The sequence below is a fragment of the Rhipicephalus microplus genome, chromosome 7 (genome assembly GCF_043290135.1).
Source record: "Rhipicephalus microplus isolate Deutch F79 chromosome 7, USDA_Rmic, whole genome shotgun sequence".
NCBI lineage: Eukaryota > Metazoa > Arthropoda > Arachnida > Ixodida > Ixodidae > Rhipicephalus > Rhipicephalus microplus.
The window spans coordinates 122,821,648-122,838,649 of record NC_134706.1 but is presented as its reverse complement, the minus strand read 5'-3'; the positions used below and the strand labels follow the sequence as shown (position 1 = coordinate 122,838,649).

General features: G+C 42.8%; 1 protein-coding gene across 1 annotated transcript in view; it reads left to right on the top strand.

The window, feature by feature from the left end:
• Agps (alkyldihydroxyacetonephosphate synthase) overlaps positions 1 to 17,002 on the top strand; it is a 78,687-nt gene that overhangs the window by 48,308 nt on the left and 13,377 nt on the right. Inside the window, exons 3-11 of the mRNA XM_037431239.2 lie at positions 136 to 226; positions 4,858 to 4,978; positions 5,839 to 5,913; positions 7,966 to 8,037; positions 11,112 to 11,191; positions 11,304 to 11,384; positions 12,961 to 13,195; positions 15,502 to 15,629; positions 16,797 to 16,848. Coding sequence (XP_037287136.2) covers positions 136 to 226; positions 4,858 to 4,978; positions 5,839 to 5,913; positions 7,966 to 8,037; positions 11,112 to 11,191; positions 11,304 to 11,384; positions 12,961 to 13,195; positions 15,502 to 15,629; positions 16,797 to 16,848 — 935 coding nt within the window. The remainder of the gene's footprint in view (positions 1 to 135; positions 227 to 4,857; positions 4,979 to 5,838; positions 5,914 to 7,965; positions 8,038 to 11,111; positions 11,192 to 11,303; positions 11,385 to 12,960; positions 13,196 to 15,501; positions 15,630 to 16,796; positions 16,849 to 17,002) is intronic.

Sequence of the window (17,002 nt, the reverse complement as noted above, 5' to 3'; positions counted from 1 at the left end):
CAGGATAACTTTTTATATCAGTGCTGATTATCTCAAGCTAATGTGCATCATATTCTTATAACATTGGTTAGGCATCTGCTTATGATTCAATTACCCATTTCCTTGTCTGATCATTTGCTAACTTCGGCTCATCAGGTACAAGATTGGGAACAAGGTGCTGCCTCACTTCAAGGCCTGGGTCGAGTCGGCGTTGGGCGTCGACCTTAGTGTCCTCATGCCGGCTCAGGTAAGGAAAGGTAACTCAAGTCTGGCCAGGAGGTGGAACCCCACAGGCACGCTGGTCACAAGCACGCTGGTCACCTTTGCCCTAATTTCCGACTTGCAGCCGTTTTTGTTTCTCCCCCAGGAGTCTGCCATCGTGTATGCTTTTGCTTGCATGCATTGTGCTGTCACATATTCTGTTTCGTTTGTGCATCGTTTGCACTAACTTTTGTCACAGAAAAATGTGTGCTTGTACTTAGTTTCAGAAGAGGCAGAACCCCGAGGTCTGTCGTACTTTGTGGTGACCGCTGATAGGTACCGCACATGATGCTGTTATACCTGTATTCACCCTCCTACGCACATGCCCACAAGCGAGGCAGGAGCACCGGTGATGCTTTTCTCTGGTGTGTGTGTGCATGCATGCATGTCAGGGGGCAGAAGTGTGCAGGGGGACCTCTGAAGAAATGCTTCATATCGCATCCGATGCACGAGGAGTTAGCTTACACCTGCCCCACTCCCCTACATGCAAAATTCGTCATGGCCTGGGTATCAAATCTAATACCAATGCATTCTTAATCGCATTCTGTCTCTAATGCATGGGGTCTGAAAACATCTAGTGCAGTACCTAGAACAATTCATATGAAGCACACGCATAGGCATGAAAAGTATACACGAGGGGCGCTAACTTTTTGCCAATTTTTTTACCTACTGCTCTAAATAACTCGTCTTTGATTGGAAATATATGGAAACGTTTCTTCTGAGAATTAGTTGCGTTTTTCAGAAAAGTCAAAACATTAAATTTTGGCATCGAGTATTGTTCAAATTGCACTCACATATTCGCAGGAAAACATTTCCCTGAGCAGCTCACAATAAGGCAGCTGGAGTATTTACTTGAATTTAGCGCAAGCTTTTTCCAAGATTACTTGCTACCTTATGTCGACCCTTGAATTACAGTCGAAAAACAAAATAAAAATTTTTTCTTCCTGGATGCAATGAAAAGTCATGCCTCGCATTGCACATGTGGTCATGTTACATTAGAGCACCCTGAAACATCATTACAACAAAGTACCATCTTCCACTAAAATAAGTTCATTATATCCAAAACTTCATTATGAAGGTTTATTGCTCACACTATATCTATTGCAAGACTATTTTTCATTTACTTTATTATAACGGGTATTTTGTTATATCGAGGTTTGCGTGTAAATGTAGTACTTTTCTCGTTAGTTGGAGTGTACAAAAACGAAGCGATTGGCAATAAGAAAGTAGTAGAACAACTTACTGCTGGTGGTAACTGAAACCCATGACCTTCAAATTTTTTTGGAGTTTTTCACTGCCAATGTTCTTGAAATGTATGATTTATAAATTCTCTGTGTAACACACTCCCCCCCCCCCACACACACACACTGTAATGCCTAAATGGCGCTGTGGGTACGAGTGTAAATAAATAAAAAAAATGTTGTGTGGCATTCTGTATCTATCGAACTTCCCCACATCCACTTCCTCGGATAATTCTATTTCCAACATAGCACCGGTAGTGATAGCCAGCATGACTGACAGCACTAAGCTTTGCTGACCTGAGACACAGTTGTGGTAGCTCGTAGGATGGAGGTTGTGGGTTTGACTCCCAACGGTGGCAAGATGTCTCTTCGTTCACTTTCATTTCTACTTTCCTAGTTAATTTCTCATGTTACGCAATAGTGTCCACATAACGTTTATTGCTCCCTTGGAAGGAAGGTGCAAGTGAGGCGTACTGCAGACAGCAAAAACAATGACTACCATAGTACTTGAACCACACAATAACCACTGCAGACTGACCAATAGAAAGTATTGTTGATTTTTTGTGATCTTCTTGGCTCCACTTTTTGACTATGCATTTATATTATGGAAAGCTAGTCATACAAAATACAGAAACACAATGAACAAGAGAGCTAACACAGACTCTAACTACCACATAAAAAGTGTCACTGTAAGAGAGGACTAGAAAGTCAGAAAAATTATCTCGTCATGATGAAAAAAAAATTTGCACATACCCTTCAGTCGTGTGCACAAATTGTTTAGACATGATTATTTGTTAGCACAAATTTGTAGAGAACTGATGCAGAGGCCTGTTATATGCTGATACGCAACACCTCAAACATAAAGACACAGTTTATTTATTCGTATGACTGAAATCTTAAACATAACTGCTAGTAATTTCAAAGTATACTTTCAGTCTTCACACCTCTTTAAAAAGCTGCCGTGTCATCGGTCTTACTGTGTCCATGTTTTTAATGCATCGATTTCTACACCAAGAATCTGTCCTAAATTAATTTGACCTTTCTTTCTAAATTTCACATCTTCACGTAGGTGCTTTTCTTTTGTTTGCATGAAAATCTTAATGTTTCGCTGGCTTTGTGTTCGTTTTGGTGGCATAAGCATTCTTTTGCCCTGTTGCTGCCTGTCACATCTCATTGTTGCTAAGCCTCAACTTGCTTACAGAGGTGCCTCGTGCTATCTTGCATGCCTGCTCGCTGTCTCTGTTCACTGCTTGTGTCCGTTGGCTTCTGCCCTGCATCCGTTTTGCATGTATCCTTCAGGCACCTATAAAAAGCACCAAGTCCTCCTTGCAAGGCTCTTCCTCTGTGGCCGTTAACCCTATCCGCACGTGTGACCGGGTAAGTCCATGGATTGCCAGGGAACATCGTTACTACAAAGTATAAACGCTGTGGACACCTTGGAAGAATTAGTATAGAGAAAAGCGAACGGAGGAGACGATACCTTGAAGGCTTTTCTTAGTGTGCTGTGTAGTGCGCGAGATTCATTATTATTGCTCACCTCGTCATCTGGGCCTTTTCTTTATTTGTATTGGCACTAAATGTACATGTGGACCATAATACCCGCGTTTGTAGATTCCACATAGACCATATAAATTGAGTAGCTCAGGAACATGTTCCACTGGGGCCATGTCTCTCCTGGAACGTGCCACTTCACTGTCTTGTAAGCAGTGTTTTGTGACGTGCTCTGTGGCCAATGGCAATGTGTCAGCGTCTGTTTTGAAAGTAATGTTGAAGTGTTTTTGTCTGTCATCGCATTATATCTTAGCAGACCGCACCTTTGTACCTGCCAGCGACAAGTGACGTATTGATCTTAAATCCAGCCAAGCTGTCTTGTGCGCAGCTGAGCATTAATGTGTAGTGTGGGGTCGAACTGTTTGAAAGCTGAATGCTTATGCTGTTTTTATTTTAGTTACTGCACTACCAGTCGCTATAGCTGCTAGTAGTGCAGTAACTAAATAAAACCAGCAGTTTTACTACTAGTTACTACTGCACCTTGCATGCCACTCTTTGCAATATTTGATTTATAGGCATTTCGCACTTAGCTTTGCCTTCATTTGCATTATTGTGATGGTGTGTATTTTACACACCTAATGATGTGTATTTTCTGGTGCGACACTTAGTACTGTTTCTTCCCTGACTTGCAGAAAAAAATAAGTTTTTTTTTTTTCAACTTTGTATTAGGAGTATGTGAATATTTGAAATGTATGTTTTTCAGCTAGTGTTTTCTATTCGACTTGCACTGGAATTTCGCTATTTGAACTATTCAAACTTCCCAAAGACAAATAAGTTCAACGTCCAGTTGGCAGTGGCCTCGTTAAATTTTCAATATGCTTCATTCAACCACATTCTCGTGTAGGTCGTCGAAGCTGCTTTTTTAGCTCTGCTACAGTCGCAAAGGCATCGACTCAAGAAAACGCTGGTTCCACCATGCAGATAATAGATGTGGCAGATCTGAGGGCTCTATCAATGGTGTTTTGGATGTGAAATTCAGGCAACACTTCGGTTGCACCAAATCATGCACTTAAGTACTATTTCACCTCTGAATTGCCTCATTCTTGATGCGACAGTTATGAAACACCGCCCTCTACAGTGCTTCATCATCCTAACCAAAAAAAACACTTTTGTGTTGCTACCTTATAGGGAAATGCTTAGGAATGCTCTCCAACATTTCTTCTGCAATTTCCCTTTTAGGTATGAAGACATATTGTAGAAATATTCAAAAAATATTTTATTCAGTTCGCACTCGCACTCAATATTCAAATTCACTTTTCTCCTAAAATTTTATATTCACAGTGCTTTGTATTCAGCTGTGTCTCTGTTCATATCAACATCGCACCCTCCAGTGAATGGAAACAAATCTCAAAGGTAGTGCTTTTTCACACCGCGTAAGCTTAAGGTAACCATGTAATGGTTCAGTGGCAGTTTTTTAGATACCGTGCTCTATCATGGGTAGGATAAAGGCAGTACGCAAGTGAGTAGTTGCAGATGTGAGTAGACCGAGTGAGTGAGTAGACATGTAAATATGCCCGAATAGCTGCGATTGTCAGTATGTGTCAGTATTTAAACTTTAACGTACTGATAATATACATCTGCAATGTCAATTTCTCATTGCTGTGTTTCTACTTTCTGTTTCGTGCCTGTTTTTATTGTCGACATTTCATCACTAACTGTTTGACAGGGGTTTTTGCTATGAAATTTGCTTCAATGTAAATGTGGCACATTTTGAATAAAATTAACTGACAATTCCTCTTCTCTTAACCTTTGAGGTGGCCCTTTTGGTTATGTGACAAATGTGGTTCGCCAACCAACCCGCTGTTGTCTTTTGCGCTGACTACAGCCCCCGCCTTCAGACCAGGAACTTCCGCCCCCCATAATCAACGAGGCATTCCTGGAGGACGTTCGTCGTGCCGGCATTTCCTACTCGGCCGATGGCCAGGACAGGCTTTTCAGGGCACATGGTAATGACTTGTGTCATGATTATTGTGTGCAGTGTACTTTTTGTTATCCTAAGTGACATACTCTACCATCACTTATGTCCATTCATTTGTTCATTATGCAATTGTGCATTGGCATTGTTTCTGTTAGCAGTGTCTTTGTGATTGGCACTCCCAGTGGTATGTCAAGAGAAGATTTGGGGGTTAAGTTCCTCCTCCCCGAATTTGGACATTTTATAACATGTATTCATGTGCACACATACAAACACACGCACAGATGAATGCTCATGAAGCGTAGAAGACTGACCCCCCCCCCCCCCCCTTCCTGCCTTAAAAAAATTTTGGCTACACTCTTGGTGCTTGCCATTATTGGAGTTTGCTTATCAGCACAAGCAAGGAATATATAATTGTACACAGTGTGATATTTGAGGGTAACAGCATTTTAGAAATATAGTGTCAGATGCGAGAAACTTCACTCATTTGATTTGATGCACTCAGCCACCTGAAAATTGTATATAAATTTAGTTGGTCCTTGTGGCTAATATGATCGAAATTTAAAAATTAAAATTAAAATGGCCACCATTGTCTGCCTGAGTTAGGAAGCCAACTTCCCTTTATTCACCAAATGCCTATTTCTTTTTAAAATTAAAATGATGTGTTGATGATAAAGCAGGACATTCAGAATTTCTAAAATTGCCAAAATTAAGGAAAGAAGTGAAAATTTGAGGGCGCGTTTTTTTTAGACACAATATTAGCGAGTTCTTTTTTCTTGTTGAACTTGTCAAAGGAAAATTTAACATCAAGTCACCCAATGTTACGTTGGCTGTTGTCAGTCTATCTGTATTTTCAATCGTCTGATTACCATTGCCTGATCTTTCATGCAGGTCACACCATGCGTGAGATCTTCATCCTGCGGGAAGGTTCGTTCGCTCGCATTCCCGACTTGGTCGTCTGGCCGCGTAAGTGAATCTAAAGAATATTAGAGTGGCTATGGAATTCCCCCTAACACAGTCTAACTTCTTTATGAAAGACACTGATGTAAGAGGCACCAGTGTGCCAGCATTGGTATAAGAAACGCCTCATGAAAGAGACAAGAATTTTTTCACAGTGCGCATCTTTTATAAAGGGGTTGAGTTGTAGTTATCTATAAAACAGCAAGAGAAATACCGCTCTTTTCCTCGTGACATACCTGCACTGAGCACAAATGTCTAGCCACAGCTATTGGCTTGTTTTCACCTTGAGTCATTTTGCTTCATGTTCTTTCAGTATGTGTAAAGGTTGATGTTCACTTCAATTGTAATTATTTTGATAACTGCTTTTGTTTTCACTGCACTATTTTGGTGCACGCTGTTGTTCACGCAGTAGCCCTGGAAGATAAGATTATATTTTCAACATAAAGAAAAAAATTTGCGTCTATAAAGAGTGGTTGAGTACGTCAAACACCGTCAGTCAAGAGAAGATCTAAGAAGATCTATGCAATAGTTGTCGAACAGCATGCCCATATATTTGCCACATGTGTGTTGTTTGAAGCTCAGGTTATCATTCATCCATCCATGGTTTTCATGTGACGTGATTACACTTGCACTAAAGCGCTCAATACAGGGCATAACAAAGTTAACTGTGCTCAAAACTGGGCTAAAATGAATGAATAACATCTAAATTAATATAATTAGCAGAAATGACCGAGAGCTAATTGTAATAATTAGGTGAAAGTCAATAAAACGTGTCTGAAGCCTTCAATGACTTTAGGGCCCTGCAAACGAGAGCACCACTGCCTCAACAGGTGAGTAAGTGACCCTCCCCCTGCACTTCACCGGTGCTGCATCACAATTTGACGGTATATGCCTTCTGCATATGTGCGCCTGCAGCTGGTAACAATTTGATGGAACTCGCTGCAGACGGCACATATCTCAGCTGCCATAATAAGCAGGAAGTTGATGAAGCGCGGAAAAAAGTGCGCAGATGTCACACATCCAGTTTGCGAATCTCCCCAACAAGAATTTACACGTGTCGCGGGAATACTACATGCTTTTTTTTACAGTGAAAGCTGTTGTGAGACCACAACAAGGGTCGCATGCATCGTAGCTGTCCGCCACTGCCACTGCCGCCGGTGTCAGTAGCCGCTATCGTGCAAACTTTGTAAATAGATAACACCAATGGTCGTATGGGATTCGAACCTGGGTCCCCTGCATGCCAGCCCAGTGTCCTACCACTGAGCCGTGCCGCTGTTTGGAACTTCATCGCAAACTAGCCTTAGGCATGCTTGATGTCGGGAAAGGAATCGAGTCAATATGAGTAATAAAGCATTTTAAAACACCAAAGGAATAGCCAGTCATCACACAATGCGAATTGCATAACGAGGAGGTTTTTGAATGCTCTAATCCATTACAAAAGCTTCAGGCATGATCCTTCACCCTCATCAGCCACAACATACGAAAATTGCACAAAATTTCTTGCAAGTGTGTAGCAGGTACCACACTTCTCCGAAGAATGACGAACAATGAGCCACAAGAGAAGGTGAACAAGAATACCAGCATACTACACAAAGGTTATGATGATCTATGGCTTAGTGGGTACCCTGCAAGTGGGCTTCAGCAGTTACCCTAAGTGTTAAAGAAAGTCTCTAAAAGACTTCCCTAATGAATTTTCGAATATAGTGAACTTATTTTCATGTAGCTTATGATGATTTATGGCTTAGTGGGTACCCTGCAAGTGTGCTTGCAGCAGCTACCCAAGGAGTGTTTAAAAAAGGCTTTGAAAGGCTGCTCTGATCAATTTTCGAATATAGCAAACCTATTTTCGTGTAGTATGCTATCTTGGTATACAGCACAAATGTATGTACATTTGTGTTGTGGTGCAGCTTGCTAAGGCTTTTCCGAAGCCGTGGAGCACGTCCAAGCCACGTGTTCTGGCTCTCAGTTTCGATATTTGTCCATGTGTTATTCGTACAAATACAAGTTAGTTAGTTCATGTATCTCACTTGCTTGCATGATGTGTGCCTACAATCGCAGTGTGCCATGAAGACGTCGTCAGTCTGGTGTCCCTGGCTTCGCAGCACAACGTTGTCGTCATACCATTTGGAGGTGGGTGAGTTGTGTGTGTAGAGGTGGCTTGCGTTCTCGTGCATAGGTCGACGAAGATTGTGGAGCTCACTCACTTGCAAAATATATTTCGCGCTTCGGACTCACTCGGACTCTTAATCACAAAAATTTCCTTGAGCCACTCAGACTAGCTCTCATAAAAACTTTGTTCAACCAAACGCGCTCGAACTCAAACTCTCCAGAATATCACTCTCCTAGACTCGGCCATACTCACACGATCTAACTCTGAGAGAGTCGGAGTGAGTCCACTCGTCAGTGAATTTGCCGACCTATGCTCTTGTGGCTTGTTGCTTCACGTGTTGCTGCAGAATGAAAAGAATTAGCTCGCGGTGAAGTAGTCTGTTGAACTGGTTTGGCTTGTGCATTATTGATATGAAGGCAACATAAAACAGGAGCGCATGTCTCGTCTCCTCACATTATCACCCTGTCTTTTTCTACTTGGCACCATTTTCATTTTTTTTTTTTTTTGAAATTTGAAATGCAACGTACTGCCCTCCTGAATGATGAACAAGGAATAGAAGGGTTGTGACGTTTGACCATTCGTGCTTGTTGGTTATTGCTATTACACTTAAAGGGACTCTGAAGGCAAATATTAAGTTGGTTTATTCCTGAAATAGCCGTCCAGAAACCTGTTAGTGCTACTTTTGGCCAAGGAAATTGAAATAAAACCACATTTTATTGGTCCATATCACGTTAGCACACTTGAAATTACCCATCTCAAAGCGGAAACTGTCACGTCACTGTTGCTGTGCTTAACGTTGCCCTGCTTAACTGCACGGCCACCAACACTAGCAGAAGCAGAATGAAAGTACCAGGAGCCACCGCAGCAACAACAACCATTGAACAATCTCCTGCCATGGTTTCCGAGATGGCAGACGTGCTTGGTTCAGCTGGGCTCGCTAGATGGCACGACCTGTCCACTTTAACCAGGCGAAAATCGAACTTTTGAATGAACCACTAGCAGTTCATTCCGGCAATTATTTTTCCATTAATTAAATAGAAGGGAACAAGCATCATTTCGTTAAGTCTCATGGTGCACGGAAAGTTTTTTTATTTAGTGCAGCTAGTTTGATTACTAGAGATTAATTGTAGGCGGTAACTCTGATGTCATCAGTATTGATTTACGAATTTCCTACTCGTTGCGGATGTGTTCTGGTGCATTCATCTTGATTTCTTGGTAAGTTGGTCACTGCTGTTGATAATATTGTTGTTTTAGACGTCATACGTTGAGATTTTGCTCTTACATAAATTGTTATTTGACTTTAATGCCCCTTTCAACCTGTAAGAGATGGAATGGACTTATTCTAAAAAAATTTTTGTTATAAACTGGTTTTCGTTAAATGCAGTTTCAGCATTAGAATTGAAAAAATAAATGCACAAATTAAACAAAAGGTGAACTGAAAGCAGAGCTCGCCTAAAACATTTATTTAGCTGTAAGGAACTGCGTTAATATAGTGATAACAATTTCAAAGATACTCTCGACAAGTTTTTGCTATTGCCGTCGTATTCCGTATGAAGTCCAAATTGACAGCATGCACCCGTGCATCACAAGTTTTATGTGTAGGTTATAAAACGCGAGTGGGGGTGAACAGCCCCGCAGGAGGTAATCGCGGTCGCAGTTTAGCGAACCAACGGTGTGGAGCAACATGGCAAAGTGCATGACAAGTTGATCTCTGAAGATCTGGGGCCATCGTGGTCTTGGACAGTTTCCACCAGTGTCTAATCTGACATCTCCTCAGTAGTGACAACATAGTTGTTCACACCAAAAAGAAAATTTGAACACTGCCGGGGGCCACTCCATGCATGGGCAGTGAAACCAGCACGCGTACACAGCATTGAAAATGAAGAGTGAACGTCAAGAAAGCGATCTTCATATGCTCTGTGAACTCGAAGTGTCTTTCTTTTTTTGTATTGAAGCGAGGGTCATGGCACATCTGTGAATGCGGTGGCAAGAACGGTGGCCACGCCGGCTTCGAGCTCACTGGGCTGCTTGTCCCCTCGAGCACACCCACACTCGCACTAATAAGTGCCTGCTCATGCCTCCATGGTTGCCAGAGCTTCGAGCACACCACGCGCGATGCTGCTGCTTCGTGCTCTGTCGGCAGTGCCACCGTAGAAAATGGACTCGTGCCAAAATGACAAAATTTGGGGTAAAATTTCTAGTTTGTCGATGGGGAAAATTCGTTGAAATGATTGCTGCCAGTTTGTTACATAGAGGTCACAAATTCAGTGGAGTAACAGTGAGGAATCGAAAAACTTTGTAATGTTGAGAAATTTGTTGTATGGAGGTTCATTATAGGTAGGTACTTGCGGCTTCCACAATGTACAAAACTTCCCTAGATCAGCGCGGGGCGAAAGCGTAGTTTTGTAGTGCAAAAAACCAACCGATGAAGTCATTGCTGCCCCTGGGCAAGAAAACATCAGATTACGGCAGGTTGAAGATAGCCCATGGGCAAGATGAGATTTCCCATCGATATTTGTACACAAAGTGATTGCCCATGGGAAAGATTACCTCAGATTACATTAGCTTGTAGAGTGCCCGTAAACAAGATTACGGCACTTTCTGTACGAGGAGAATTGGATGGTTGCTGGAGAAGAGCGCGGGCTTTGCTTTTAGCAATGAAGCCGCTGCCTGACGCACTGCGCTGTGATATGCAAAATGTGATCGCTGCGGCCTTCTGCACAAATTAGAGAGCTTGTTTGAGAGGTGTACACTAGAATGTCAGAGCCTCTTTACTGGCCCTTTATGTTAATGTCATTGCGAGTTAAAAGTTATTTACCATTAGAGTTGGGCACTTAACTGAGCCTTTCGTTCTGGCAATACCACTTGTCCTGAGAATCGCAGACGGCTACTCAGGAAAATGAAAATTCAGACTGTGCAGTCAAAATGACCAGGTCTGAGTGTTGGAATCGTAGTACCTGAGCCGCGCAAATGCAAGAAGACAAACAAGGACAGTCTTTCTGTTGGCTTATGTGGTTTTGCAATTGTTGGTGACTGCCGGTATTTTGTCCCACTCTTACCAAAATGAATGCTCGTCTTGTCTATTTTCCCAAAGGTGGCACGAGCGTGTCGGGTGCCCTCGAATGTCCGGTTACAGAGACCAGGATGATTGTTTCACTGGACACATCTCAAATGGTATGCCAGACCTGGTTGGCTTTGTTCACATACTTGCCGGCACCGACTTGCTTTGTCATGTCATTCACGATACTGCATCCTATTTTACGCTACATCATTTGTTATACCGCAGAACCGTATCCTGTGGGTTGACAAGGTGAACATGACTGCCAACATTGAGGCTGGCATCATTGGTCAGGACCTGGAGAGACAGGTAAGCTGAGAATGCATGTACATGAGAGGCTTCACTTATTGCTTCACTTTTTGGACATACATATCAGAATCTGCGGGGCATTACATGCATGTATGACAAATATGAGGCAATTGGAAAACTCCAACCAAAAATTGTATTCAGAAACCTGACATTACGAAGCGGCTTCTTTCTCAGGGGTGAGAAAGCCGGAGATGTGCGGCGCTTATATACGCTTGCTCACCTTGCGTGAGATGTGCAGCACTTATATATGCTTGCTCGCCTTGCGTGAGAGGTTCGCTGCTACCCGTCACAAACCCTGCAGTAGAAAGAGGGCAATGACCCAGTGGAGTGGTTGATGTTCCCAGCTGTCTGCTCAATGTCTTAGGATTCGAGGAGGAGTCGACGGCAAGTGTTCTTTTTTTTTTCCAGCATCGCTGCCTTGTCCAGGTGGATGTGGTGGTCGAACCACTCGCCGTGTTTTGCTACTGCACTTCGTTGGCTGTTCAGTTGATGGAGGTCATTCTTGTGCTGTTGCCTGCTTTCATGAAAGTTCTTTGTTTCCTCATTATAGGAAGCAGGGCAGTCGGCGCACTGGATCCGGTATACAACGCCGTGAGATATCTCCGCAGGCATGTGATCTTTGGGGCGAGGGATGAAGTTGCCGATAGGGGTGGATGGTTTTTGTGGGACGTTGACCCCTGCCTTTTTCAGTATACAGGCTATTACTTCCCTGGCGCCGGCGAAGTATAAGAATGGCGTGCATTGTCATTGCAGCAACGCAGGTGCTGCGTTTTTACTGTTCTGGAGGGCTCTGCGAACAAACGCTTTTGTGTAGCCATTGGTGCCCAAGACGTTTCAGTTCCCCACACAGCTGACTTGCGCTCCCGCGTGGTGAACTTACATTTTTCATGTTTACCTAGTCAGTTTGCCTTGGGGACCGACAGCCTTTGTCTGAAAAAGCTTTACTCTTTATGCTCTCGGATATCTTTTCTGTATTAACAGAAATTAAATAATGGGTAAAAGCTGCGCTCGACCGCAGCAGCATAGCAGATTTGGCACAGTATTCTGTAAGTGTTAACCAGTTACTAAAGAGCCAAACAATTTTTCCGGTATTGGTAAAGCCCAATTTTACAATTTTCAATACACCGCTTTCACTGCGACATGGCACTTGGTAAGCAGAAAGATGCGCGGAAAAAAAAATCCTGGTGAAGACGCCACCTTGAGATCCCTCACCACACACAGTGGCGTCATAAATTTTAAAAGTGTTTACTGGGTCATACGTAGCTTACAAGTGATAAAATTCATCTGTATTGTCATCTGTTGGTGCCACAGACCTAGCAAAGGAAGTGTCATGAAAATATAAAAGATACATTTAGAAATTCTTTGTATCACGTGCAGAGATTTTGGCATGAAATTTAAAAATTAAATTCGAACCTTGATTTTCTACGCTAATTATTCTAATAGTGAAACATGTGGCATTATAGTCGTCCGAGTGCACTTTGTCAATCAAAACCAAGTCATTGTTTATTTTTAGTGTTCCTTTAAACAGCACAGGTTGTCAGTTTCTCAAAACTAACTTCTTTAATGGGGGATGCAGCTGGCAGAGCATGGCCTTTGCACGGGCCACGAGCCAGACTCGTACGAGTTCAGCTCGCTCGGTGGCTGGGTGGCGACTCGGGCATCCGGGATGAAGAAGAACGTGTACGGCAACATTGAGGACCTGGTGGTGCACGTGCGGCTGGTCACGCCCAGTGGCACGGTCGAGCGCAGCTGCCAAGTGCCCCGCATCTCTAGTGGGCCCGACGTGCACCACTTCGTGCTTGGTTCGGAAGGTGCATTTCCCAAGCCCTGTTCGCCAATCAAATTGTTATTTTCATTTGTTTGTTCATCTGTAGGCTCGTACACACATCGAGCGAGTACACACATCGAGGCAGCGAGTGAGCTGAGGCAGTGACAGAGTCGTGTTTTGCGTCATTGGAGAGGCAGCTGCGGGCGCCCTTAAATCTGACGCATACCAACACAGTAAGAAGAGAAAATATGTGATGCTAGATAGATATGAGAGATGGTGCAATGAGTAAAATCGGGCCAAATATGCCCGTTTCGCACTTCAGCACGAATTTTTTGGGATGCATAACAGAGAAAGTACATCGGTGGCTCTGTGGGAGGGGAAACATGGGAACGTTCTGACACATCAGTGACAACGAAAGGTTTAATTTTGACTACCTTACTGGGACGTAACTTCGCATTTTTGGCAGTCTCGCTGTGCTGAAGCTGTTGCTATCATCAGGACTGTGATTGCATTCGCAAGCTTTCTAGTTACTTGGCACCAAATGCTTTCATATACGTAATAAATAAACTTCCATTGCATGTACTGTGATGCCAAGTGTAGAGTCTGTCGGGCATAGAATTTCTCGCATTATTATTACAGGAGAAAAATAGGTAGTGCGCTGCTGTGGGAGATGGTGGCTTTAGAGTGCTATTGTACTCAGCGAGCTAGGATTCTTTGGAGGAACACCTGGCCAGTACCATTCTGTCTGTCACAGGGGCTCACTTACTGCTATAGCAACACACAAACATCTGTCAAATATTTTTCTTTGGTTAATTAAGTATAAAAAAAACCTATGTAGCAGTCGGTTCAAGTCCTTGTTTACAACTACAAATGTTGGGCATCCCACTGCTATAGAGCAGTCGCAGGCCACTCGAAATTCAAATGCTTGTGGGCCCAAAAAGATGGTGTGTCTGCATCAGAGCATGTGTTCCCAATTCACTAAAAAAAAGCTAATAAACTCTGTGATTAAGCTATTAATGGCATAAAAATGTGTCGATGTACATTAGAAGCTATGTTATTAAAAACAAGGAGCAATGGAATAATATTCCAATAAGAATATAGTGGACTTGGCTGGATTAAGACCGTTACAATAGAAAAAAAAAAAGAATACAATTGGCATCAAGCACATAAAAGTGAATAGGAGAAATACACTCAAGCCTCATTATAGCAAAGTAGGAGCTCCTTCCACGGAAATAATTTCGTCCAATTCCAAAATTCGTCGTGAAGGTATATCCTTGAAGGGCCACTCACCAAGCCCCATACCAAATTTTAGTTAGACTTTGGAAGTTGTTAGGTGTCCGATTAGGAACATTTTGCCACAAAACTTTTTTTAATCTGTTCATTATGAACTGAGAAAACTGTTCTTTTTTTGCAGCGGGGCGAAATGAGGAAGAGAGGAGGTGAGCTCAAGACCCTTTCCGCTCCTCCGCGTAGGCTTTGCAAGCTAAATCTCTTCCCTACCCTCTCTGGCATCCGACCAAGAGGTCATGTGCACATGGCGTGCCTGAACAAGTCCAACCCCTGTGCACGCGAGCGGTGCTATTTTTTTTCTTTTACCAGTGTTGTTTTGAGGTTTACTGGCTGTTTCTGCGAAATGGTTTGGAAACGCTGGCTAGACGTGGTAGAATAGATGAGCACAATGAGTGCGCGAGCCCGTAGTAGTGTTCCACGGCTGTCGTCAGCTCGATATGCTGACTGCGGGGACACGAACGCATGAAAAACGCCGACACATTAGCCCCGCATCTCGTTGCAATTCACAGGGGAAAAAAAAAAGAAAGAAAGAGAACACTCAGTTTCACTCATCGCGTTTTATTATTTATCTAAATATTTATTAATCTCTTTGAGCAACAAATACATAAACTACGCTTGCCGTGCTAAATAATTTTCGCCATGTCATGTGCCACTGTTGGCAACGTCGGATCACAGTCGTCGACCTAGAAAACCAATGTCGCTGCATTTCCGTGTACGTTGGGCCATTCATACGTGCACTCAATCTCCTCATTCTCTGGGCGCGTGCCCGCAAAAGGAAGGAGGAGCAGCGTTCATCTTGAAATTTGACCCATTTCCGCGGCACGTAGCATTGCAAATTCTGGCAAACGTGATCGTGAACCCCTCATCTGCGCATTGCACTTGTCAGCTCTAAATCGTCACTGGTGAGTGGCCCTTTAACACTACAGCTGTTGCTACCCTATGCTTCATTTACTTCGTCATACCAGAGTTCGTTTTATCGAGGCTTGAGTGTAAATGGATTTCAGAAAGTCCTCAAACGACAAGAAGTTTTACGCAGTGCCTGTTGCGTGGTTTGTGCAGGCACCCTGGGTGTGGTGACACAGGTGGTGCTCAAGGTGCGGCCGCTGCCGCAGTGCCAACGCTACGGCTCCATCGTCTTCCCCACTTTCGAGCCGGGTGTCGCCTTCTTGCAGGAGGTCACCCGACAGGTGGGCACACCACTCGTCATTCCAAACGTGCGGGCTTGGTCCACCTTCGCAGGCACTGAGACAGTGCGCTTGTTATTGAGATAATATTCTGGCACAGATAGAAACATTCTTGGTAACATTTCAGCGCGCACACAGTGGACGGGAAAACGGAAGGCCAGGAGACAAACAATTGTGCTTGTTTGTATTCTAGCCTTCCGTCTTCCCGTCCACTGTGTGCACGCCAAAACGTTACCAAGAATGTCTTCAAACCAACTCGCCCAACTTTCCATTTTATTACAGATAAAAACAGTTTCTGACGGCAGTGGCCGACCAGGACACTCTTGTGTATCTTCTCTGTTGCAGTTACACTCCAATCTCATTACAGTGAAGTTGCATCTTACGTGAAAATAAGTTCATTATATTCGAAGAATTTTTATAAAATTATATTTTTAACAGTTTATCTATTGCAAGAGTATTCATCACTTTGCTATAACCGATATTTCGTTATATCTGGGTTTGTTATATTCAGGTTTGAATGTACTTCTTTTCATTTATTTTATTCTCAATTGTAAAAAGCTCTACAAAGATAAGTGGAATAGATAAAATAATAAAAGCGATTAAATCAAGCTATTAACAACTACAATACATCCGAAGATATGATGTTTGGCTGATACAGCTGCATTAAAATGCAAACACAATCTTTTAATTATTTGCAGTTTTTTGTGGACAAATAACTGCTGGAAAGATGTACTAGTTGAGAAGGTGTCATAGATGAGGTGATGTGCAGTACTCTTGGATTTAAATACTAAAATTGACGGCAAAGTAGTGCTTGTACTTTTGTTTTTGGCATAATTTTGACACGTGCCCTGACGTCACAGCCAACATTACCTTTAGCAGCTAGATTTTTAGCGACATGACTTAGTTATCACGACCAGTTGCTCATAGCACTCACTGTATTAAACGAAAAAATTTATTATGCAATACCAACAAGCCCACTAGCTATCCTCTTCTTTAGGTTTCGTCTAGTTCAGTGATTGCTAACGACACAAAATTTTGTAAGAGACAGTGCTCGTCCGTGTCATTTGTTCTTTTGTTCCATCCATTTGCGCCGACTTTGTACAAGTTGCTCTAAAAGTTCTTGAAGTCTCATATCTTGATTCTGCCTCTCACATCTCTTTGTGCATGCAGAACATTCGGCCAGCCTCCATACGTCTCATGGACAACCAGCAGTTCGTCTTCGGTGAGCGGTTTTACACTGTCACGACTATGTATGCTGGTGGCACCATTGAGCATTATGCATATTGATTTCGTGCACACTATCTATAATTCAACTACATTCAAACCTCATTATAACAAAATCGCATCTTAGAGCAAAATATGTTTGTTATATCCGA